Source organism: Podarcis bocagei (genome assembly GCF_964188305.1).
Source record: "Podarcis bocagei genome assembly, chromosome: 2".
Lineage (NCBI taxonomy): Eukaryota > Metazoa > Chordata > Lepidosauria > Squamata > Lacertidae > Podarcis > Podarcis bocagei.
In genome coordinates this window covers 9,528,383-9,544,105 of record NC_138126.1, presented here as the reverse complement: position 1 = coordinate 9,544,105, position 15,723 = coordinate 9,528,383, and the positions used below count along the sequence as shown (strand labels likewise).

General features: G+C 46.5%; 3 protein-coding genes across 5 annotated transcripts in view; all 3 read right to left on the bottom strand.

Annotated features, from left to right (window-relative positions):
- Nucleotides 1–882: 882 nt before the first annotated feature.
- On the bottom strand, nt 883–14,885 carry LOC308580524 (uncharacterized protein). Of its 3 annotated transcripts, none has more exons than XM_081182301.1 (6): nt 14,396–14,885; nt 12,382–12,891; nt 11,882–11,990; nt 10,520–10,602; nt 6,262–6,391; nt 883–3,700 (listed from the first exon to the last, which is right to left on the bottom strand). In XM_081182301.1, the coding sequence occupies exons 2-6, from the start codon at nt 12,796–12,798 to the stop codon at nt 2,349–2,351; spliced, it is 2,091 nt and encodes a 696-aa protein (XP_081038427.1). In that variant the 5' UTR covers nt 12,799–12,891; nt 14,396–14,885; the 3' UTR covers nt 883–2,348. The 3 variants fall into 3 exon arrangements, with proteins under 3 accessions (XP_081038427.1, XP_081038425.1, XP_081038426.1); XM_081182299.1 differs by having other exon boundaries at nt 884–3,703; nt 14,396–14,798; XM_081182300.1 differs by lacking the exon at nt 14,396–14,885 and adding an exon at nt 13,870–14,352 and having other exon boundaries at nt 884–3,703.
- LOC308578971 (uncharacterized protein) overlaps nt 7,125–15,723 on the bottom strand; it is an 82,517-nt gene continuing 73,918 nt past the window's right edge. The window contains exon 3 of the mRNA XM_081179570.1: nt 7,125–7,194. The gene's annotated coding sequence lies outside the window, so the exon portion shown is untranslated. The remainder of the gene's footprint in view (nt 7,195–15,723) is intronic.
- Nucleotides 13,618–15,723, bottom strand: part of LOC308579754 (zinc finger protein 560-like) — a gene marked incomplete at its 3' end in the record, with an annotated part of 31,436 nt that continues 29,330 nt past the window's right edge. Inside the window, exon 8 of the mRNA XM_081180688.1 lies at nt 13,618–13,633. Within this exon, the coding sequence (XP_081036814.1) occupies nt 13,618–13,633 (16 nt within the window). The remainder of the gene's footprint in view (nt 13,634–15,723) is intronic.

Genomic DNA, 15,723 nt, shown 5'->3' with positions numbered 1-15,723 from the left:
AATGACTGAGAAAAACGGAGATCAAGAAGACAATAAATTTAATAAAGAATGGGGGGGGGATTAAGTTACTTGAAAGAACACTGTAAACAATTGAAAACACTGGAGTGCAGTGAAGTGAGAATTATGATAAAAATTGAGATTTAAGAAAATATGAATATGATAAGACTCAGTTTGAAAAGAATATCTGGGGAAACCATGGAGGGAAGTTCAGGGGTTCTGAGAATCCTATTTGTAAAATGATTACGATTTGTGTACGATAACAAATGTTTGTTGTTGTTGTTTAGTCATTTAGTCGTGTCCGACTCTTCGTGACCCCCTGGACCAGAGCACGCCAGGCACTTCTGTCTCCCACTGCCTCCCGCAGTTTGGTACAACTCATGCTGATAGCTACGAGAACACTGTCCAACCATCTCGTCCTCTGTCGTCCCCTTCTCCTTGTGCCCTCCATCTTTCCCAACACCAGGTTCTTTTCCAGGGAGTCTTCTCTTCTCATGAGGTGGCCAAAGTCTTGGAGCCTCAGCTTCACGATCTGTCCTTCCAGTGAGCACTCAGGGCTGATTTTCTTCAGAATGGAGAGGTTTGATCTTCTTGCAGTCCATGGGACTCTCAAGACTCTCCTCCAGCACCATAATTCAAAAGCATCAATTGTTCGGCGATCAGCCTTCTTTATGGTCCAGCTGTCACTTCCATACCTCACTACTGGGAAAACCATGGCTTTAACTATATGGACCTTTGTTGGCAAGGCGATGCTTTATAAGATGCTGTCTAGGTTTGTCATTGCTTTTCTCCCAAGAAGCAGGCGTCTTTTAATTTCGTGACTGCTGTCACCATCTGCAGTGATCATGGAGCCCAAGAAAGTAAAATCTCTCACTGCCTCCATTTCTTCCCGTTATGTTTTGCTAATTTTGGGTGTGCCTGCTTTGGACACTCGCTCTTGCAAGAACGCTTTTATATTCAATAAACACTTTGCTGCTTCACCAATTTTGTTCAGATTTTATTTTGAGGGTCTCAGACCCACTTCTAACAGCATTGAAAGCCCTAATTGACTTAGGCCCCAAATATCTGAGAAATTGCCTCCTTCTCCACAGACCTTCTTGGGTTAAGATCAGCAGAATGGCCCCTCTTGGCTGTTCCACCACCTTTTGAAGATGAGGGGTTGACCTGCAACAGGCCATTCTCTATGGCAGCCCCTAGGTTGTGGAAATCCCTCTCCCATAGAGCTGCGTCGGGCACATTCCTTGTATAGTTTATGTCATATGCTGAAAACACACCTCTTTGCTTTTTACAATTGATATACAGGTTTTCAGGAAACCGCCCCCCCCCCTCCATTCCTGTGAATTTAACTTTGTTTTAAACTGTTTTTAATACAGCATTTTAATTGCTGGAATCCACCTTATGGTGAAAGGCAAGTAAGAAATCAAATAGCTAATAACAATATTTCAGATCAAACTGCCAATTTTATAGGATACCTAAATGGATGAAAAGAAAGCAATAATTCTAATAACAAGGTTATATACATGCAGGTTTCAATCTAAGCATGCAGGTGTTTTATTCGAAACATGCAGGTGTTTTTACTCCAGTCACTTTTAGATTATTGTTATATAAATGCAGTTGTTCAAAGTACCTCTGGCCATGCCACTCAGAGACGGCACTCAAAGATGTTAATTTCACTAGGTCAGGGCATTTCTAAACATACAGCTATCGGATAGGTCATGCTGTTCCTTTTTGACTAGACAAATTATTTCATTAAACTGGGCCCTGAACGAAACATAACACATTATAAGGATTCATTGCTTACAACAGAGATAAGCTTTGAAGCTTAGCTAAGTCAAGGCAGTTCAGTATCTCCAGTCAAGGGTTTGGACTGGTTAACAGAGAAGGCTGAATCAAATTCAGCTTGAGAAAGTTGGGTTTCCCCAGAAATGGGCCTGATTAATTTTTCTCTGTTATTAGATCGTCTAGGACATGGAGTTATCTGCAACATTATATTTGACAGCAATACAGTGGTACCTCGGGTTAAGTACTTAATTTGTTCCGGAGGGCTGTTCTTAACCTGAAACTGTTCTTAACCTGAAGCACTACTTTAGCTAATGGGGCCTCCCGCTGCCGCCACATGATTTCTGTTCTCATCCTGAAGCAAAGTTCTTAACCTGAAGCAGTATTTGTGGGTTAGCGGAGTCTGTAACCTGAAGCGAATGTAACCTGAAGCGTATGTAACCTGAGGTACCACTGTATGTACTTTGTGCATTTATGTCTATTTTCTTATCCGTTCACAAAAATAAATATTACTCATCGACATTTCCGATGGAGAAAACACTTATATGTGGGCTCGCCGGTATGATTCAGAGTTACTGCATATTCCAAGCACTGCTGTGAATTCTTTGATGATAGGCGAGATTGATCTTACTGCTGAAGCTTTTTCCGCATTCCATGCATTGGTGCGGTTTCTCCTGTGTGTGAATTCTCTGATGAGAGGTAAGGTTGCTCTTCTGACTGAAGCTCTTCCCACATTCTGAGCACTGATAGGGCCTTTCCCCCGTATGAATCCTTTGATGGGAAGTGAGGTTGATCTTGTGACTGAAGCTCTTCCCGCATTCCAAACACTGATAGGGTTTCTCCCCGGTGTGGATTTTCTGATGCGAAATAAGGTTCGAACCTCGAATGAAGCTCTTCCCGCACTCTGAACATTGGTACGGCTTCTCCCCGGTGTGAATCCTCTGGTGGGAAGTGAGGTGTATCATCTGAGTGAAGCCCTTCCCACATTCCAAGCATTTGTACGGCTTATCCACTCTGTGGATTCTCTGATGAGAACTAAGGGTGGAACTCTGACTGAAGCTCTTCCCGCATTGGGGGCACCGAAATGGCTTCTCCCCTTTGTGGATGTTTTGGTGTGAAGTCAGGCTGGAGTATCTAATGAAGCTTTTCCCACATTCCACGCACTGGTAGGGCTTCTCCCCTGTGTGAATTCTCTGGTGGGATGTGAGGTGAATCTTCTGGCTGAAACCCTTCCCGCATTCCAAGCACTTATGGGGCTTCTCCACCCTGTGAATTCTTTGATGGGAACTCAAGGTGGAGCTCAACCTGAAACACTTCCCACATTCGGGGCACTGATACGGTTTCTCCCCTGTGTGCGTCCGGTGATGGGAAGCGAGGTTCGCCTTCTCGCTGAAGCTCTTCCCGCATTCCGGGCACTGGTACGGTTTCTCCCCTGTATGAGTTCTTTGATGGGAAGTGAGATGAATTTTCTGGCTGAAGCCCTTTCCGCACTGCAAGCACCTATATGGCTTCTCCGCTCTGTGAATTATCTGGTGAGAAGCAAGGGTGGAACTCAGACTGAAGCGCTTTCCACATTCCACGCACCGGAATGGTTTCCCCTCTTTGTGAATCATCTGATTAATCGCAGTTATCGTCTCATCGACGCACTTTCTGCCTTCCAAGCACTGGTTTGTTTTTTGACCTGCGCGAGGAGCTGAACTGAAACATTCCCAATACACACAACATTTGCTCGTTTCTCTTATTTCATCTGTCGTTTCATCTGTTGCAATCTCGTGGTAGTTGCGGCCTTCGGAAGCAGAGGGTTTACTCCAGCCATTTGGATTTGTTTCTGTTTTCCTTCTCTGCTGTTCCAAGTCTTCACATGTACCTTGTTCTGGTGGCAACGCGGGTAGTTCTGTTTTCGCCATGGTTTCACATATGTCTTCTGCTGCAATGGGGAGAGAAAAGAGAGGAAGAAATGAGAGTCTTGAATCACTGGACAGCTTGAACCACCACTTGTGATAAAGGGGAAAAACTGCTAAGGCTTAGATGGGAGGGACATCCTATCACACATCTAACGACCACTGTTTCAGCTCCCAGCTCAGACCTGAAGTTCACTGGTTTATCCTGGGCCGGTCACTCTCTTTCAGCCTAGCCTACTCACAAGGTTATTGTGTAAGCAAATGCAACAATCAGATACGATACGGTCATCTTTATTGTCATTGTCCCATACAGAACAGCGAAATTGAAAAATCTACATCAGACATTCAAAAACCAACAAGCCTGCTGTCCCAGCCATCCCAACCTGTTTAGCCCCCTAAAAACTCTGATACCCCATTTTTAAATACAATATACCGTATTTTTCGCCCCATAGGACGCACCGGCCCATAGGATGCACCTAGTTTTTTTGGGGGGAAATAAAGGAAAAAATTTTTTATTTCCCCCCCAGGTGTGCTGCGCTAATCCCGAAGCTTGGGGCGTGCGGAGCTCAGCGCGCCCCAAGCTTCTGGGTGTCGGCAAGCTCTCCGCTAGCCCTGGGAGAACTGCTTGCCGGCACCCAGAAGCTTGGGGCGTGCGGAGTTCAGCCACGTGGGAGAGCCGCGCGGCTCTCCCAGGGCTAGCGGACCGCTGCGCTAATCCCGAAGCTTGGGGCGTGCGGAGCTCAGCGCGCCCCAAGCTTCTGGGTGCCGGCAAGCAGTTCGCTAGCTGTGGGAGAGCCGCGCGTTTGGCAGGTGAAAATTCTACCACTTGCTTAAAATGTATATAGGAAGTGCAGTGTAAGCGATGGAAGTCAATCAATGAAGTTTTATTATTGAGATATTTGTAGAATAAATTTGGAATAAATTCTTCCAATTTTTCTTCTTCCAATTTTTCTTCTTTTTTTATTTTCTTCCTTTTTTATTTTGTGTTCTTTTTTATATACCATGTGTGCTTATCCGAAAAATATATTTATGTATGTATTTGTATGTATTTTGCTTGTATTTTGCAATAATTATGTTAAATAAAATTTATTTTAAAATTAAAATAAGAAACAAAAAACCAAACAAAATCGCATTTGGATAGAAACTGTTTCTCAGGCAGCTAGTCCTAGTCTTTATAACCCTGTACCTTCTTCCAGAAGGCAGAAGATGCATTCTTTCCTGACTGAGCCGTATCAACATCACTGTGTGCAGCCGGATAACAACCTGGCTCACTGGTCCAAACAGATTCCCCCACCTGCTAACTGAAGGATGGTGGAAGGAGCCCTGGTGCATCCTGGGAAATGAGTTTGGAGAGGTGATACCAGCCAGAACAGACAGTGGGCCAATTGCTACAGCACAGCTGTTTTGTCAGGCTTCTGAGGAAGGACCATGGCTCAGCGGTAAAGTTTCTGCCTTGCATGAAGAAGGTTTCAGGTCCAATCCCTGGAATCTTCAGGTATGGCTGGAAAAGCCTTCCTGCCTGGAACCCTGGACAGCTTCTGCCAGTCCAGCGTAGACAGTACTGGACTAGATGGACCAATGGTTTCACCCAATAACTTCTTATATTCTCCAATAAGTCTAATCTTTTTTTTTGTATTTAAATCTATTTTTGTATCCGAAAGGTTATTAATGAATTTTTTTAAGTGAAGCTTTCAATAGACTTTGATTTCATGACAATGGGTATACTTGGAAACACGGCTAAAGAGATAAGTTTAGCTTCAAAGCTATGATATTAGCGGGAAAGGCAACGATAGCTTTAGGTTGGAAAAGATAGAGAAAAATGGACAGAGGAGGCATGGAATAGTTATTTGTTTGAACTGATTCAGTCGGACATTGTCGCAGTCATGTCACAGGAAACAACGTGGAAGGTCAATTCCACCACGATAAGGAACAGATGGAACCCCTATCTTCAATGGATAAAAACTACTGGAACAAAAGACATTCGGTGGAAACTAAAGACTTTATGTCCGTGGCTGAGGATAATTGTTTGAACCCTTCCAATGGATATGGGGGGTGGGGGTGGGAAGGGAGGGAAAGGAAAAAATTCTACGGGAAATTTAAAAATTGGAAGGAGATAATATAATGTATGTAAAAATCCCGAACTTGAATAAAATAGTTCTTAACCCGAAAAAAATAAATCTATTTTTGTATTTGTACTTATTAAGGTATGAACAACTTGCATATAAACGTAGACTTGCCATGGACAAGTTCAATGGTATTTGGAATCCATTCTTACAAATACTGTAATAGATTAAGATCTGGTGAAGCACAATAATAACCTTGCAAAGTACAGTCGTACCTTGGAAGTCGAACGGAATCCATTCCAGAAGTCCGTTCGACTTCCGAAACGCAGTTTCAGCTTACAAATCTTCAAATAACCCTGCTAATGAGGTTAATTGCTTTGAATCGGTAAATATAGATCAACCCTGCTAGAAAAGGGGGAAGGCGGATTTGAGGTACCAAGATATTGAGATTCTGCCAAAAAAAACCCTATAATGTGCCTACCATTTCTAAAAAAATGTGATTGTCTGCTTGAGGGTCTTACCGAGAGAGGCAACAAGATGGCCGTTCTCCTGCATGACTTCTGTATGCAGCGCTTTCTGGTGAGGAGCCAGCCCAGCCCATTCCTCCCCCGTGAAGTACACAGCAACCTCCTCAAAGGTGGATCCTGCACCCTAGGAGACAATGAGAGGTGTCTGTAATTGTGGGGTGTAAATGAATAAAATAAGCAGGAGAAAATCAAATATTTGCCTCTTTGTAGGTAGCAAGCATGCCATCTACTAGCAAAACCCATAAGGCTCATCAAGGAAAGGAGACTGGGAAGTATATACAGTGGTGCCTCGCAAGACGAAAAGAATCTGTTCTGTGATTCTCTTCGTCTAGCGGTTTTTTTCGTCTTGCGAAGCAAGCCCATTGAAGGATTAGCGGATTAGCGCTATTAGCGGCTTTTAGAGGCTTTTAGCGGCTTATCTGCTGATCGGATCAGCTGATAAGCGGTTTAGCGCTATTAGCGGCTTTTAGCTGCTTATCTGCTGATCGGATCAGCTGATAAACGGCTTAGCGGCTTAGAAAAAGGGGGGGAGGGGGAAAAACCCAGCAGGAACTCGCAAGACATTGTCATCTTGCGAAGCAAGCCCATAGGAGATTCGTTTTGCGAAGCACCTCCAAAACGGAAAACTCTTTCGTCTAGCGAGTTTTCCGTCTTGCGAGGCATTCGTCTTGCAGGGCACCACTGTACTTGAGAAGATTGAGAGGAGATACGATCGCCATCTTCAAATATCTGAAGGGCTGTCACATGCAAGATGGAGCCAGCTTGTTTTTGTATATAATAATATTATAATAATAATTTATTCCAGTAGTGATGTATGGAAGTGAGAGCTGGACCATAAAGAAGGCTGATCGCCAAAGAATTGATGCTTTTGAATTATGGTGCTGGAGGAGACTCTTGAGAGTCCCATGGACTGCAAGAAGATCAAACCTATCCATTCTGAAGGAAATCAGCCCTGAGTGCTCACTGGAAGGACAGATTATGAAGCTGAGGCTCCAATACTTTGGCCACCTCATGAGAAGAGAAGACTCCCTGGAACAGACCCTGATGTTGGGAAAGATTGAGGGCACAAGGAGAAGGGGACGACAGAGGATGAGATGTTTGGACAGTGTTCTTGAAGCTACCAGCATGAGTTTGACCAAACTGCGGGAGGCTGTGGAAGACAGGAGTGCCTGGCGTGCTCTGGTCCATGGGGTCACGAAGAGTCGGACACAACTAAACAACAACAATAATTTGTTATTTGTACCCCGCCCATCTGCCTGGGCCTCCCCAGCAACTCTGGACGGCTTCCAACAAAGATTAAAAATACATTAAAATGTCACACATTAAAAACTTCCCTGAACAGGGCTGGCTGCCTTCAGATGTCTTATAAATGTCTGATAGTTGTTTTTTTCTTTGACATCTGGTGGGAGGGTGTTCCACAGGGCAGGCGCCACTACCGAGAAGGCCCTCTGCCTGGTTCCCTGTAGCTTTGCTTCTCGCAGTGAGGGAACCACCAGAAGGCCCTCGGCGCTGGACCTCAGTGTCCGGGTAGAACGATGGGGGTGGAGACGCTCCTTCAGATATACTGGACCAAGGCTGTTTAGGGCTTTAAAGGTCAGCACCAACACTTTGAATTGTGCTCGTAACATACTGGGAGCTAATGTAGGCCTTATAATTTTTATTAAGTTTTGTGTTTTACAATTTAAAACCATCATTTTCACATCCTTAAAATATCATTGGCTTCCCTTCTTCTCTTTTCATGGTTTATTTCACATATCATAAAACCCTGCATATTTTACAAAAACCATGCCATTATTGCATCCATCAAAACTTATTTACACTGTTGAATTTATCTTAATGCTGCCAGCGTTTTCAGCTGTACACAGTTATTTCTGATATATTCCATAAACGTTTTCCAATCTTCTCTAAACGTATTTTCTTCTTGTTCTCTTATTCTGTATGTTAAGTCTGCAAGCTGCACATATTCTGGCAACTTAAGTTGGCATTCTTCTTTCGTTGGGACCTCACTCGTTTTCAATTTTTGGGCTAACAAAACAAGGGGCGCATAAATATGCCACCTTTTTTTTGACACCTGAGAATTTCCATCTGAATTATCCCCAACAGAAAGGACTCTGTTTTTGGGGGGAGAGCCAGCTTGCCTTGGGCTGCTCCAGAGGGCTGGACCCAAACTGAAAGAGTCATAGAATCATAGAATCATAGAGTTGGAAGAGACCACAAGGGCCATCGAGTCCAACCCCCTGCCAAGCAGGAAACACCATCAGAGCACTCCTGACATATGGTTGTCAAGCCTCTGCTTAAAGACCTTCAAAGTAGGAGACTCCACCACACTCCTTGGCAGCAAATTCCACTGTCAAACAGCTCTTACTGTCAGGAAGTTCTTCCTCATGTTTAGGTGGAATCTTCTTTCTTGTAGTTTGGATCCATTGCTCCGTGTCCGCTTCTCTGGAGCAGCAGAAAACAACCTTTCTCTCTCCTCTATGTGACATCCTTTTATATATTTGAACATGGCTATCATATCACCCCTTAGCCTCCTCTTCTCCAGGCTAAACATGCCCAGCTCCCTTAGCCGTTCCTCATAAGGCATCGTTTCCAGGCCTTTGACCATTTTGGTTGCCCTCCTCTGGACACGTTCCAGTTTGTCAGTGTCCTTCTTGAACTGTGGTGCCCAGAACTGGACACAGTACTCCAGGTGAGGTCTGACCAGAGCAGAATACAGTGGCACTATTACTTCCCTTGATCTAGATGCTATACTATTAATGCAGCCCAAGTCAAATTGCAAGAATTCCAGCTAAACCTTAGGAAGAACCTGCTGGCCTGGGAAGCCTGTGACCTCTCCCTCCTTGGAGGTTTATAAGTAGAGGTTGTGTGGCCACCTGTCAGGGATGCTTTAGCTGAGATTCCTGCAATGAAGGGGGTTGGGCTAAGATGATCCATGGAGGGAGATTCCTCCCAACTTTGAAATTCTAATGTCAATAACATTCTCAGTCCACCTTCTAGGTGGCTTTGACATAAGGAAAGAGAAGGGGAGAGATTCAAAAGCATGCCCTGTTTAAAGGTAAAGGGACCCCTGACCATTAGGTCCAGTTGTGGCCGACTCTGGGGTTGTGGCACTCATCTCGCTTTACTGGCCGAGGGAGCCGGCGTACAGCTTCCGGGTCATGTGGCTAGCGTGACGAAGCTGCAGCTGGCGAGCCAGCACCAGTGCCGCACACGGAAACACCGTTTACCTTCCCGCCAGAGCGGTACCTATTTATCTACTTGAACTTTGACCTGCTTTCGAACTGCTAGGTAGGCAGGAGCAGGGACTGAGCAACAGGAGCTCACCCCGTCATGGGGATTTGAACTGCCGACCTTCTGATCGGCAAGTCCTAGGCTCTGTGGTTTAACCCACAGTGCCACCCGTGTGCCATTCCCTGTTTAGGGAAGTTTTTAATGACTGATGTTTTAATGTATTTTTAATCTTTTGTTGGAAGCCGCCCAGAGTGGCTGGGAAAACCCAGCCAGATGGGCAGAATATAAGTAATAAATTTATAAATATACAAGTTGTACAAGTGACAAGAAAGTATTTCAATTTCAAAATTATTACTATTATTATTCCACTTTAACCAGGCCTTTGGCTGACTGACATCTAATGCCCTTTTAAAATGTGTTGGGGAGGTGCGATTATTTGGTTGTTCTTTCTTTTATTTTTATTATGCATTTTGTGTTTTTATATTATGATTTTATCTGGTGAACCCTGAGACCCGCAGGTATAGGGCAGTATACTTCTTCTTCTTCTTCTTCGTCAAGCCCAGGGAGTTGTGGAGGGAACAGAGGCACCTAGGCGGACCCCAGCCTATCTCCCTGCAATACCTCAAGGACCGCCTCTTCTCATATGAACTGATCCAGACCCCAATATCGTCCTCTAAGGCCCTTATTTGTGTGCCGCCTCCATGAGAGGTCTGGAGGGTGGTAACACAAAAACGGGGCCTTCTCTGCAGTGGCTCCCTGTTTATGGAACGCTCTCCCCAGGCGCCTTCATGATACACCTTTAGACACTAGGCAAAAATGTTCCTCTTCAACCAGGCCTTTGGCTGACTGACCTCCATCCAATGCCCTTTCAGAGGAGAGGATGATTGGTTTGGTTTCCTTCTTATTTTTATTGCGCATTTGTGGTTTTTAAACATTGTAATTTTACGTTGTGAACTGCCCTGATGAATTTAACAAACAAACAAACAAACAAACGAATGAATGAAATGATCTGTCCTCCTACCTGATTTGTTGTTGCAGCAACTGCTTCCCCTCTGGAATAAAGGAGAGACGGCTGAGAAGGCCTTGTCAGGATCATTCCTTCACCTGTGAGAGACAAAGGTGATCTCGCTCGTCCCAGAGTTCAAGTGACACTTCTCTAAGTGGTCATCGAGGGTGGAGATCAAGGTTGCACAGTTAGAATTGTTCCACCAGCAAAAGCATTTCTGCTTCTCTCCTCCGACAACTGGGAAACACTGGCCTGCGAGCGCTCCAGTTGGAGAACAGCCTTTACCAAAGCTGTCATGAGCTTTGAAGACGCTCGAACTCAGGATCAGGACAAAAGGGAGAAACTCCGCCTGGAAGCCTATGTCCCAACTGTGGAAGGATGTGTGGATCCAGAATTGGCCAACACAGTCACTTATGGACTCACTTGGCAAACCCTCACCATGATCAACTCCCGCCCGGAAACCTATATCTTCACTGTGGAAGGATGTGTGCATTCACAATTGGCCTCCACAATCACTTATGGACTCACTGTTAAGACTCTATTTATGGTAGACAATCTTACTCGGCTACGAATGATCGCCAAACAAGAACACAAATACAGTGTGTGTATATATATGTATGTATGTATATATATATATGTATGCTTTCGTAGATTTTCACGGGTACAGGAATGCAGGTTTTGGTGTCTTCGGGTGTCTTCCCGTGTAAGAGTTGGGGTGTCTAGGCGACGTTTCGACGAGGTCTCACTCGTCATCTTCAGGCTGGTGCTTTCGGCTTCTTGTTACTGGAACAGAGCAGGATCTCAGTGTTTGAGTTCCTATAAATACTGTTGAGGGGGTGTGGTGTATAGCCTCCAACGTTCTGGGCAGAGAGGAAGTTCCCAGGTTAGTGTGTCTTTTCTTCTTTTGTTCATTAATTACTTGAGGGATATCTTGAGTGATTTCTTGAGTGATATTCTGAGTACCACTTAGGAGGGTCATTAGGTGTCTCCTAAGTGGTACTCAGAATATCACTCAAGAAATCACTCAAGATATCCCTCAAGTAATTAATGAAAAAAAGAAAAGACACACTAACCTGGGAACTTCCTCTCTGCCCAGAACGTTGGAGGCTATACACCACACCCCCTCAACAGTATTTATAGGAACTCAAACACTGAGATCCTGCTCTGTTCCAGTAACAAGAAGCCGAAAGCACCAGCCTGAAGATGACGAGTGAGACCTCGTCGAAACGTCGCCTAGACACCCCAACTCTTACACGGGAAGACACCCGAAGACACCAAAACCTGCATATATATGTATGCATATATATATATATATGGCACCCCTTTGATTCCTTAAATAAGTGAAGGAGCCCAAGATGATGCCCCGTTCAGCCTTACCCAGTGAGGTGGCACCTCCAACAACCTCCTGGACAGTCTCTCTTTCTCTGGGACCCACCGGAGCCTTCTCTGCGTCAGGGAAATCAGGAGCCACTTCTGAAAACAGACCCTTTACCAGAAACAGGGAATGTGGGGAAGGGTGACAAAAAGGGAGAGTCAAGAGGCTTTGGGACATTTTTAGTGCAGATTGGACAACTGCAGAGAGTGCCAGGATAGCCTCCTGCACGTTGGAAGAAGAGAAGAGTTTGGATTTGATTTCCCGCTTTATCACTACCCGAAGGAGTCTCAGAGCGGCTAACATTCTCCTTTCCCTTTCTGCCCCACAACAAACACTCTGCAAGGTGAGTGGGGCTGAGAGACTTCAGAGAAGTGTGACAGGCCCAAGGTCACCCAGCAGCTGCATGTGGAGGAGCGGAGACGCGAACCCGGTTCCCCAGATTACGAGACTACCGCTCTTAACCACTACACCACACTGGCACCAGGATGAAACCCTCTCTCACCTCCAGCTCTGTCTGCTTCTTCTCCTCTGCCCAACTCAGGAGGAAACCTTCGGCCAGGGCCACCGCCTGGGAACTGGTCTCCGCTCCACAATCCCTGACCCAGTTCTCTATCTCTGGGGGGAGGACAGCCAGGAACTGCTCCAGGATCACTAAATCCAGGATCTGAGCCTTGGTGTGTCTCTCTGGCTCCAGCCACCGATGGCAAAGATGGTGGAGTCGGCTGCAAACCTCTCGGGGTCCCTCGGCCTCCTGGTAGCAGAAACGCCTGAAGAACTGGCGCTGAGCGTCTGAGCTGAGGACGACCTCCTTGCCCGGGATCTCCTGCGTGGTTCTTTCCCAGAATCCCTCGCTGGCCCCAGTCTGAATGGCCCCAGGGCCTCTTCCTGCTTCACGGCCAGCTGTTTCTGGATTCTCCATCTTCAATCTTTTTCCAGGTAAACCGCTCTCTCCTTTCCTGCCAATTTCTCAAGGCAAAGCCAAGGGGCCGGCTGAAGGCACCGCTACCAAGTCCTGCAAAGCCAAGACATTGTCTTTTTTAAAAAAATTGTTTAACCATTTTTTTTCGATACAAACATCAACCGCAAAAGACACATATCATAATAACAATAATAACACAATTTGACAATTCAGATTTGAATACACTGGTATACCTCCGACTACACCTTTTTTGGGGGGGGGGACGTGGGTGGCGCTGTGGGTTAAACCACAGAGCCTAGGACTTGTGAAGGTCAGCGGTTCGAATCCCCGCGACTGGGTGAACTCCCCTTGCTCGGTCCCTGCTCCTGCCATACTAGCAGTTCGAAAACACGCCAAAGTGCAAGTAGATAAATAGGTACCGCTCTGGCGGGAAGGTAAACGGCGTTTCCGTGCGCTGCTCTGGTTCGCCAGAAGCAGCTTAGTCGTGCTGGCCACATGACCCGGAAGCTGTGCTCCCTTGGCCAATAAAGCGAGATGAGCGTCGCAACCCCAGAGTCGGCCACGATTGGACCTAATGGTCAGGGGAGGGGTCCCCTTACCCTTTACCTTTACACCTTTTTAAACAATATTTTCCCATCTCTCTCTCTCCTCCCCCTACTTCCCACCACTATCCGCCTTATCACTTAAATATTCCTCCCAGATTTCTTCATATTTATCAATTCTTATTTTGCGCCCACACATTGTCTTGTTAGAAAATTATGACGTTGTCAGGGCTGGAAGATTTTCCTTGAAGAAATGTGGATAAATCTGGGTTAGCAACTAGTTCCCTCGCACCCTGAAGAAATGGCAGGGGAATGACAAGTTTGAAATTATATAGAAACTAGAGATTTGTGGGTGGAGTTCCTTTCCTTGAGGACTAGTGGATTAAAGCCTTCAGTTTGGCTGGGAGTCAGAAGATGAGGGATCCCACCCCTCTGATCTCCCCCTTACAACTCTCCTCTTTTCCAGCTTCCACCCTCCCTTCACCCCAACCCCACCCCCAGACTCCTCTCCCAATCCGTGCCCTGTAACCTTTAAAGCCCAGATTCGCACAGGCCCTTTTGCTTCCCACCAGCGTCTCCCGCCTTTGATCGACAGCTTCCCCCAGTTTTGCATTCGGGGGACGAAAGAGCCTCCCCACCGCGTGTCAAGCCTTGCACGTCTGAAACGGCGCGCGCGCGCTTCTCCAGTGGATGCGCGATTCGGAGGGGGGGGGTAGGAGCACCCATTCGAATCTTGGCACAAACTACGCCGCGCTTCCGCCAATCGGCGCCGCGCTGCAGACCGACACGCCCGGCGCTCCCCCGCATCATGATGCGGGTGTTCTGTTCGTGTGAAAGGGTGATCAGGTGCACAAGCGGGGTGAAAATGGGGAGAGGAGGATCTTCCTTGCTCTTCTCGGGCTCTTCTCTTCTTTTCTATTCAGCCACAAATCCGGGCCTCTCTCTCCCCCTCGCAGGGGATTCCTAGCCCCCACCCCCTCTTTTTCCTGCATTGCAGTTGCATCCTCCCGACTCCTCTCCACGCCTTAAGTCAAATTAATAGGTAGGGGGCTCACCAGATCATAGAAGGGTCCCCGATGCCGAACTGGGGAGACCCCGAGGCTGCATTCCTCCAAAGCAAGAACCAGGCAGGAGGGGCTTTGGGCAGAAATACCCATTTGCTTTGTAGGTCTTCCTCCCCCTTCCCAAATTCCCATCCTCTCTAGGAATCCAGCTCAGATAATTTTAACCCTTGGCAGCTCAAGCTGTAGGATGATTTCTCTCTTAAAACAGGAGCCAAGGAAGAAACGAGCACTGTGAATGCAGATCCCACACCCCTTTTCTTTCCTGATGGAAGGAGTGAAACCAATCTGGGGAAGAAGGAATAATAGAACCACCTCTTTCCATATAAACCTACCCGAACCCTGAGATCATCTTCCAAGGCCCTCCTTCGGTGCGCCTCCTCAAGAAGTACGGAGGGTGGCAACACAAGGACAGGGCCTTCTCTGCAGTGGCTCCCCGTCTGTGGAATGCTCTCCCCAGGGAAGTTCGCCTGGTGCCTTCATCACACACCTTTAGGCGCCAGGCAAAAACGTTCCTTTTTACCAGGCCTTTGATCTGATTTACATCCAGTGCCCTTTTAAAATGGGGCTCTTTTGATTTTATATATTGTGATCTTTTCTGTGAACCGCCCTGAGACCTCCGGTACATATATTCAATATAATAATAATAATAATAATTGTAGATTTGGATGGGACCTCAAGCGTCATCTAGTCCAACCCTCTGCCATGCAAGAATCTCAGCTGAAGCATCCATGACAAATGAGCTGTGATAGCTCAGTCAGTAGAGCATGGGAATCTCAGGGTTGTGGGTTCGAGCCCCACATTGGGTGAAATATTCCTGCATTGCAGGGGGTTGGACTAGATGACCCTCGGGGTCCCTTCCAATTCTACCATTCTATGATTCTACGAACCTCTGCTTGAAAACCTCCAAGGAAGGAGAGTCCACCACCTCTCAAAAAAGACACTTCCGCCATCGAATGGCTCTTACTAGATTTGTGTAGCGTTTGCTCCCTAGGTTTTTCTCCTCCCAAAGATATCCTGCAAGGCAGTGGATCCGAATCAGTGTTTTCCTTCACCTTCCCAGGTGGACGAGCCCCATCTGCCCCTCACTTCCCTCTACGGCACACGCAGAAACCACCTTTGTGATTGTTGGACCCTCCGCCAGTGAGTCGAAGCCATTCCCAGGATTGTGGCCTCTGTCACCTGCTGGCAGTTTATAGAGCTGAGTGCAGGGTGGGGACCAGAGGTGGACAAACGACCCCAGAAGGAGCACGACGTGCCCCCCACCAGAGGGACTACCCCTCCCCTAACACCCAGGAATCACAGCTAAAAAAACAACAACC